General features: G+C 33.5%; 1 protein-coding gene across 1 annotated transcript; it reads left to right on the forward strand.

Moving 5' to 3' along the window:
• Positions 1-8,699: 8,699 nt before the first annotated feature.
• LOC136209356 (uncharacterized) lies at positions 8,700-9,446 on the forward strand. Its single transcript, XM_066000805.1, has 2 exons — positions 8,700-8,851; positions 8,931-9,446. The coding sequence occupies exons 1-2, from the start codon at positions 8,798-8,800 to the stop codon at positions 9,141-9,143; spliced, it is 267 nt and encodes an 88-aa protein (XP_065856877.1). The 5' UTR covers positions 8,700-8,797; the 3' UTR covers positions 9,144-9,446.
• The last annotated feature ends 625 nt before the right edge of the window (positions 9,447-10,071 follow it).

Consider the following 10,071-nt stretch of genomic DNA (forward strand, 5'->3'; position numbering starts at 1 on the left):
TAAAAAAAAAATTAATGAGAAATTGATGTTAAACCACTTCGAATGGTATTATTGAGAGAAATAAAACAATTTTCGCATTCATTTCCTCTAACATGAGCAAAAATTTGATAAACTATTGCCTTTTATAGGGTGTTAATTAATAAGCAATCAGAAAGCTCTTTCACGCGCATGGGGTGAAAATCAAATCCCAAAGGACTTGGAGCCACACCCGCACATCGTGAACGATGCGAGCCCTCTCGAGCGAGACTCCATTTAGCCCAGCCCATAATTTTTTAGTTCTCAAAGGTCAGAATTTGTTTTGACTTCTGAAACTATAGTGGTTATGCAGAGCATGATTACCATTAAAATAAAATTAATTACAGGATTAATATTGTGAATTAGTGTCGAACATTTTTTCCACACCATGCATTATGCCTAGAATGGCTTGTTGTTGTTGTTGTTGTTGTTGTTCTTGTTCAGTTTGATATACAGCGACAGAACACGTAGGCTTACTATGCAATTTTTTCTTGCTCTTTCATGCTCCTCCTCTTCTTTGCTCTTGGTGATAATTCTCTGCACACAGGTAGAATTTGACGAACTTTGTTGTTGTATCCTGAGAGATGATTGCGCTATAGCGAGAACAATCCCTTCCACTGCTTTTATGTTCTTCCAAAGGTTGAAGGTATTATATAATTCTATTAGCCTTTGTAATTTTGATTTATTAATAAGATTACTACTGTTATTTTTGTTTGTTTATTTTAGGAATGTTATTATATGTAACATTTGGTTACATTTTTGCATCCTTTTTCAACATTATTTTTTGAGGTGGAATGAGTTGCTAGTGGAGTTGGAATTGTTAAGGTACTCATACAAGAAAAAAGATCGATTGCTTAATTCAATGTGAAGTTGTGCAAGTAAAGGCAAAGTGGGGCTACTTATGATAAAGAACTCGATTCCATTATGAAAGCATTTGATACATGGGAGAATTACCTCATTGATAAGGAATTCATTCTATACACAAACCATCAGACTTTGAAGTAGTTTAGGAAGTCAAAGGAAGTTGAAGAGTTCTATGAATGTGATGTGGTCTACATTTGCAGATAAGTTCCCTCATAAACTTGTCCACAAATTTGAAACTCATAAAAAAGCATTGGAAGGTCAAAGTCGAAGGGTGAAACTGCGCAGGACCTTATAACCTTAAGGTCGACACTTTGAAGCATCTAAAATACGATTACCAGGGAGATCCGAAATTGGTAACTTCTAGGAGAAGTGTTCGTTCCATGGTCATAAAGGAGAGTTCTACCTAATAATAGATATTTGATAAAAGGTAACCAACTTTGTTTACCAAGTATTACCATCCGAGAAAATGTGATTTCAGGATCTACATGGAGGAAGCTTATCTGGACATTTGATCGAGACAACATTTGAGGCTATGAGCTCTCAATAATTCTAGCCTAACATGAGGAGGGACATACCACACTTAGTGGAGAGATGTTATACCTTCCAAACTACAAAGGGTCATGCTCGAAATGTAGGTTTACACATTTTTTGCCCATTCCAAATTGCTTTTGGGAGGGTCGTCCATGGACTTTGTGTTGGGGTTTTCTAGAACTCAAAGGGGGATGGAAACAATCTTTATAGTTGTGCGTATCTTAGAGATGTTGCATTTCCTCCATTGTAGAAAAACAATTGATGCCTCCACCATTGTAAAGTTGTTCTTTAAAGATTTAGTTTTGCTATATGGGGTTCCCAATAGCATTATTTTAGAAAGAGATACTAAGTTCTTTAGCAATTTTTGGTGTAACTCGAGAGAAATATTTGACTCATCCTTAAAGTTCAGCACCATTTCTCATCTTCAAACTAATGGTCAGATTGAAGTTGTAAGTCGAATACTGAGAAACCTTTTGGGAAAAATTTATACGGATAAGCCGGAGACTTAGGATTTTATGGTTGCTCGTGCTAAGTTAAGTTATAACATGGCGATGTATTCAGCTTTCGAAAAATCATCTTTGAACTTATGTATACCAAGGTTCCAAATGACACCCTAGATCGTGCAAATGTTTCTTCAAGTGTGAAGCTGAATGTCTCAAGTCAAATGTTAGCCCAAAAGATCTAACACATGCATGTGGAAGTATGAGAGAAGCTAGAAAAGAACATTGGAAAGGTAAAAGATAAAGTTGATAAACATTGGAATGATCTATAGTTTAAGGTTGGGGTTGAAGTGTTTATTTGAGCAAAGAACAACATCGCGGGCAGTATACTCAAATCTCAGAAGTATGGAGGGTCGAATGCTATGATGCAGAGCTTGAGAACTAGCTAGAAAATACATCATTGTCTTTTAATGTGAAGGAATTCGTGCCTACAATGCATATGAAGCCCTCGACTAGCCATCAAATAACTTGGGGACCAACTATCTTCAACAGGAGTGACTGATGCATGCATCTTTTATGAGAGATAGAGAGAAAAGGTTGTGAGAGACTTGATCTCTAAACCAAAAAGGAGAAAAGGCAATGTCATGTGACCAATAAATGATTATGGAAGGATCGGTCGGAGTGTTCGAATAATGAAGATTTGGATAAGCATGGAGGGAGGAGGGACCATGTGTTTTGCTTAAGGAAATTCAGACAGTAGTAGATTCTTCTCATAAAAATTGTTAGATATTTTGATCATTTTACTGTTTACTTATCAATAAAATATTCAGATTTTATTGTAAATACTTTTATCCGTGCTAACCAATTATTGTCATTTCATGTTTGTTGCCTAAATTTTAAACGAACCTATAAATATAAAAGTTTGAGTCTTTGTAAACATCATCAATCTTATCATCAATCAAAAACTTATCTTCAAATTCAACATTTGTTTGAAAAATGAGTTTTCTTCTATATCTTTAGAGAGTTTATCCAATTTCTTTAAATTTAGCTTGACAAACTTCATTGGCTTCAGATTAAAACTCTTTTCTGTACTGATTTTAAGACAAAACCTTCAAACAATTCATATCAATTATATAATAATTGATGAGGAAATGTGAAATATGAAAGAGAAAAATATATAGATCCGGATTACAAGTCAAGAGTGTTAAAAAAGTATAGTCTAACACACTTATCTCACACGTACGCATAACATTATATTAATAATTTTGTCTGGTGACACAAATTGAAATGATTATAAAATATTTGAAGATAGGAAGAGTGGAAAATGTTTGAAAAGATATAATAAGAGACTAAAGAATAGTGAAAAGTTACTTAATTGGTGGGGATTGGGGGCATTGACTTTTGCAAAAGAAGGGACAATTTAGGAGGTAGCAGCCAAAAGTATAGGTTGGCACACTTTCTACTAAAGTCAACTATGAATGTGGATCCAAACAAAATTGTCTACCTGTATACAGTAAGTACATCTTCTATTTGATTTCTTTTATGAATGCTATCTTTCTTTTCAAATGTTTTAGGCCATATATGTATTTAGTGTTGATATGGATTTTAATCACTAAATGAATTTGGTTATTCACCATTCACCGTTAGATTTAGATTTATTAAATTTCAGACTTAGTATGTTTTGAATCTGCACCCAAAAATTCTAATAAGTTTATATCTAATGGTGAATTATCAAATACTACATGGTCATTAAGGTTCATGTGATCAAAACCACTTCAATTTTGCATCTCTTTTCTAGTAGATTACGAGTGCTAGGCCTGGAAACAAATACAAATTAAGAAGAAATAATCTTGTAGCTAACAAAAAAATCATGTTGGGATCACTCCAATTTGGGTTGATATATATTGCCGAGACATTTCATTCGAAGTACGCTATGAGCGGAAGAAGATTATGGTGACTCCTCAAATTAGTGATAGGGAGATCAAGAGGATCCGGGGGTGGTCCATTTGACAAAATGTGGGGATTTGGAAGACCATCCAATCAAGTGTTGGGGAGTGGTTTGACAAGCTTTGCCAAGATATATCATTCGATGTCGATAGAGATTGGGAGATGAGTACCACAGAGGATGAGAACCGGCGTGAGGCACTAATTGAGATGTAGGGAAAAGTTCATGAGGAGAATCCGACAATAGGTCGAATGGCCTTATTGAATTCATTTAGAACAACACATTAGTTCGACTTGAGAGCTTGGGGTCCACTCAAAGCTAACACGTTTCATCCATACGTAGCAAGCAACTTGGGGTCAAGTTCTTTTCAAGAGAGAGTGAATGATGCGGAGCATCTCCCTCAAGGATCGAGTCTGGACGAGGGAAGTCGGAGGAGGAACGAAGCACGGACGATCAAGTGAAAAAAGAGGCAAAACAACGCCACACAGCGTGCCAAACATTCCACACGACGTGTGGAATATGATTTGATCTAGGGGAGTGGCACAAGGAGCTAGCATGAAGAAAATACACTCATAGAGTCAAAAACTGACGCACGTGACGTGTCACTTATGTGACACGGCATGTGGGGTGCTCCTGCCTAAAATGGCTGAGTTCTGAGCCCTCTGCGGCATGACTCCATCTTTGGTGATGATGCGATTCTTTTCGGCGACAAAATGTTGATTTTCAGTGACATAATATTGATCTTTAGCGACGATGAATCAGCTTTTCAGTCCAAAAAGGAAAGACACACAATGTTAGGGGACAATGAGACTAAGGCTGCCAATTACTTACATCCTTTAATTACAACTATGTCATTTAACCTTATTGTTTTTACTTTTCATTTAATTTCCTAAATATCATTTTGGCATTTCCTACTCTACTTCTTACCTTTCTTTATTAATTGTAACTCTAGTTAGGTTTTTTTTTTTTTTTTTTTTTTTTGTCTTTTGACATATAAGCTCATATTATTGTAAGGATATTCAACTTTTATCAAATCAATTTATCATCTTATTCATTGAAGCTTGTTAAGGTTTCTAACCTTCAACAATGGGGGAATCTTTGATTTTCCTACGGATTTAGGCGGTAAACCCGGGATTCATTCCTTCTAGTTTAGCTAGAGAAGAACATCTTTATTAGTTTACGATTAAAACTAACACGTCACGATTTAATCTGTATCATATTTTAAAACAATACATTAGCTCAACCAAAAAAAAAAACTAGGGCCAAATGAAGTGTTTTGATATTTATATAAACTTAATTAAGGATTGCAGTAATATACAAGTACACTTGTATAAAAAAACTTTAAGTCAACGACAAAGAATGGGAAATCAGATCTAATATCATTAATTATATTATTTTGTGAAAACAAAGTAATTAACTTAATACTAATTTCACTTCAACTCTATCGTCTACGTATAATTTCTTCTTTTGAAATGTATAGTGAATTAATAGCCGAGGGAAATTAGTTGTTATACACTTTTCAAGTCTCACCTTTAGAAACTATACCTATATATATATATATATAAAGAATTCAAACTAAATTATAAAATATTAAAAAAAAAACTATTGAAATTATCTATGAGTTGGAAACACAAACTACAACTTGAAATTATAAATATTTAGTATTCTCATTGATGTTTACATTTTTCTGATAAAACTCTTCCAATTATCTATGTATTAAAAACCTTCTAAATTGAAATTCTAAATATTTAATTTGTTCGATTAACGTGTTATACATTATATATAAACCATGCATGTCTATGATAATCTTAACCAATTTCAAGTGGTATTATTTCATATTCGTTAACCATGCCTCCAGTTTAAAATTTTATTTGTTGAGAAATTTTATTATACCAAACCCTATTTAGTAATAACCTCCCAATTGTTATACAAATAGCCCGGTCCCAAATATATTCCTATATAGAGGTTTTACTGTACGTATCTAGACTGATTTTGTGTGACTTTTCCAAAATACTCTTAACCTTTCATCTCCTCCTTTCTCCTTGGCGCACAATTTCTCTTCCCTAGGAGATTCTCAGACCTTTGATCTTCATCTCTTCCTTTATATTGCGAAATTTGCACAATTTCTCCGAATCACCATGTCTTTTTCTTCTTCTTATCTTCATCTCTTGATTCTTCATCTTCCTATTGCTAGAAAACTAAGCCATGGTTCTTCAGCTTCATGTTTCTGTTCGTCTCTTGGTTTCTTTCTTCTTGTGCGGATCGAAGAAATCGTTATTCTACGTTATTTTCATCATTTTTTTTGCATGACGGTTTTTATGGTGAAAGGTGGAAAAAATGTAAGTATCTACAGTTTTCTCTTCGTTTCTTCCAGAAAATCACTTTGTGTAATATGGTTTCGCGAAGGTCTGCGAGGAGAAATAGCTTGAAATGTGACGATTTTACTTCGTGAAAACGGATTACGCGAAGTCTGCGAAGAGAAAAGTTCATGATTTTTCCCTTCGCAGACTTCACGAAATCCTCTTTTCGAGAAGTAAAATCATCCTCTTCCTTGCACATTTCTATTCGTAGACTTCGTGAAATCCTCTTTTCGCAAAGTCAAATCGTCTTTTTTCTTCCTAAAACGATTAAATTTTTCTGAAGGTGGTTGAATACATAACATCCATTTTAGGAAGGCGGTGTACTAGAGTGTAGAGGAGATGACTTTCCTTCTAATATAAGGAGAAATTCCCATCAAGATTGGTCACATTTACTTTCAAATGATTTGTTAGGAGTTTATTGTGGTAATCTTGTTGTAAATTTTGATAATGTTATGATTTTAATGCTAGAATCCCTTGCTGTTATGCCTTTTTTGTTATATACCACTTCGCAGATTTCGCAATATGCGAAGTCTGCGAAGATAAAAATGCTTAAAAACACTTTTTTTTATCTTCGCAGACTTCGCATATTACGAAAACTGCGAATTAAAATCATCTACTAAACTAAACATTATCTTCGTAGACTTCGAAAACTGCGAACTCTGCGAAGTCGGACGGGAGGGAGAAAGACGAAAGCCTAAAAATTTTCTAAGTGTTATATATATATATATATTAAGGGTATTTTAGAAAAGTCATGCAAAATCAGTCTACATATATAGTAGGTTAAGTAAATAGGTTAAATATGTAAATGGAGACTATACAATTTTGTAATTTTCTCAAATTAAATATATACGGAATCAGGTACAAATTTTGACTTATAAAAAGTAGATTTAGGGTCTGTTTGTTTTATCTACTGTTTGATGTTGCTGTTTGCTGCTTGATGTTACGGTTTACTGTCGGAAAAAGCTGCTTTTACAAAAAAGCAGAGATTCTTTGCTTTTGTAAAATGCTGCTTTTTTCGGGTGTAAAAGGAAAACATGAGGTCACTAACCAAACACCTACTGCTATTTTTCCAGATGTAAAAGGCAAACAGGAGGTCACTAACCAAACACCTAAAACTCTCATTTTGAAGTGAAAAGGCAAATAGAAGCATGAAAAGGAGCAACCAAATACCCCTTAATCCTTATTAGACATTATAATTTCAAGCCCCATTCATAGAATATAGGTTGTTTTCTATGTGACATTTTTAAGCGTTTTAGCCAACTAATAAAATTTGAACTCGTATATTTTTGTTGACAAAAGAAAATTACTTTTCATTAATGAATTTTAAAATTACACCTTAAATTAAATTTAAAATTGTATACACAAACTATTTCTGTTAGCATAGGAATAAATTTGTGTATCTCCGCATATACTATGAGAAATAGTGTATATTATTAGAGTTATTGTAAGTCTCCCGATTTTATAAATGAAATAGCAGCTAGCTTTGGTGTAACACTAGCTGGACCGACCAGACCAAGTTGGTATTATTTTTTAAAAGAAATAAAAATGCTGTTTTCTAAAGCAAATTAATTAATTAAGGGTTAATTTTAAATAAATCCCTGTTTTTACAGATTGAAACCTATGATTTTTTTTAACAAAACAAATCTGATTGGTATCGTTAATTATTTTGGATTGATTTTATCAAATTTAATGGATAAAAACTTTAAAATGAAAATTTTCAAGAATTAAAACCACGAAATATGTTTTTTTGGCAAAGTCAATCCAAATGCACATTTTTTGCAAAGCCAATCTAAAATGACTAAAGATGTCAATGACATGGTTTATTTTATAATAAAAAACCACAGTTTTCAATTTTTGGTGTTCAAGGAATCTTTCTTAATAGATGAAATGTTTCTATTATAGCAATACATTTGAACTTTTGGCGAAACGATCTAGGCACTGTCTCGGAGAGAGGCTCGGTGAAATAGACATGTCTGTGAAGATGCGGACTACCTGCATCTGGACAGAAAGACCCTATGAACCTTCACTATTCCCTGAGATTGGCTTTGGGCCTTTCTTGCGCAGCTTAGGTGGAAGGCGAAGAAAGCCCCCTTCCGGGAGGGTCCGAGCCATCAGTGAGATACCACTCTGGAAGAGTTAGAATTCTAACCTTGTGTCAGGACCTACGGGTCAAGGGACAGTCTCGGGTAGACAGTTTCTATGAGGCGTAGGCCTCCCAAAAGGTAACGAAGGTGTGCAAAGGTTTCCTCGGACCGGACTGAGATTGGTTATTTTCTATTTCTTTGGATGAAATGTTGACCTGTAAAAACGTGAAATCACTTAGTTTTTAACCTATTAATTAATTAATTAGGTTTTTTTCCGAATGATGTCTGAATGTGGGTAAGTAATGGCACACTAGCATACCACCGACGATGAAGCTTCTATTGTTCTAGGAGCCACTGATTGAGTTGACTCCTCACAAACTAAACTACCCTTTCAACTTTATTAGTATTATGTAAAAATAAAAAAAAAAGTGAAAAGAAACAAAATTAATTTAAAATTTCATAAATATGGTAAGGCAAGAGAAGTATTATATATTATAGTTGCATTAGCCTATAAATGAAGAAGCTGAAGAGAATACCAAATTACAAAAGGAGATCGATATGATGAAGCCCACATTATTATTATGTTTCTTCCTTCTCTTCTCTCTATTCTTTGTGAGTATCCAAACCTATCTAACTCCTTATATTTCTATATTATTATATAATTAGCTCATTAATTTATTTATTTATGCAGCTGAACCATGCAAGAAACGTACCGGAGGATTACTGGAAGAGGGTGGTGAAAAATCAGCCGATGCCGGAAGCAATAAAAGGTCTGTTTGTTGAAGATTCAGATGCTGTCAAAAACACTCATTTTGTTAAAGATTTTGATACTAGGTCTATCGCCGTTATTTACCGGAGCCGGGATACTATTGATGATAAGATCAAACAAGACAAATCACCATAACTTATTAATATTAGTTAAGTATATATATAATATAATACACAGTAATTAATTATTGGCTAGGAAAAGGTATGGATCATCTGATCTGATCTGATCTTCAAGGGCTGAGCTGTATGTTTGTGAAATATATGATCAAGTAGTGTGCTTGTTTGCTATTGTGATTGATGCCTCTTTTTTTTTTTTCTTAATTTGTTTAGAACCTTTTGATGTTCATTAGTTATCCCTGCAAAATCAATACTGGGATTTTAGCCTAGAGAACTTCTAGTTGTGTATCTCAAAATCGATATGAAAAACATTATTGCTAAATTGCTATTTGTATCCATTTGGTTTTGTTTCACACAGTACCATATAAGTGTTTGATTATAATTGAAAAATATGATACTAAAATCAATTAATATCTATCACTCAAATAGGCTATACTAAAATTCCTATTGCCAGTATAGATTTTTGTATTGATGCTAGCATACCATTTCATATTTTATTGGTGTTTACACCATATTTTTAGCATACAACCTTACTATTATTATTATGAATAATCAGTTTGTGGAAACTATATAGAACATCAGTGGGAAAATAAGTGATGGAAACTGGAAGTTAAGAGCAATTATGGAAGTTGTGTTTCAAAATTTGATCCCCGGCCCTATTAGGTTGCCTCCGCCACTAACAATTAGTAACACATACGCCTGTTTATGAACTCGGGTACACGGACCCGCATCTAATGGACTGAATTTAGACAACGGTCAAATACATGAATATCATCGTTAAGTATAAAATTACAATTAAGTCATATCACGAAACTTAATTCTTAATATATTATTATTTTACACCATAATTTAAAATTCTAGACTATAATTCATAAATTATAAACCCTAGAAGATATATTCTAGACTTTTAATTTATAAATTTCAATCCTTAAAATATATTAAAGTAC

This window comes from Euphorbia lathyris, chromosome 10, assembly GCF_963576675.1.
Source record: "Euphorbia lathyris chromosome 10, ddEupLath1.1, whole genome shotgun sequence".
Classification (NCBI taxonomy): Eukaryota; Viridiplantae; Streptophyta; class Magnoliopsida; order Malpighiales; family Euphorbiaceae; genus Euphorbia; species Euphorbia lathyris.

Excerpts from the sequence above, each read along its gene's own strand:
- LOC136209356 (XM_066000805.1), top strand. The coding sequence starts at position 8,798 with ATGATGAAGCCCACATTATTATTATGTTTCTTCCTTCTCTTCTCTCTA. Across the intron at positions 8,852-8,930 it reads TTCTCTTCTCTCTATTCTTT|CTGAACCATGCAAGAAACGT; the intron begins GTGAGTATCCAA and ends TTATTTATGCAG.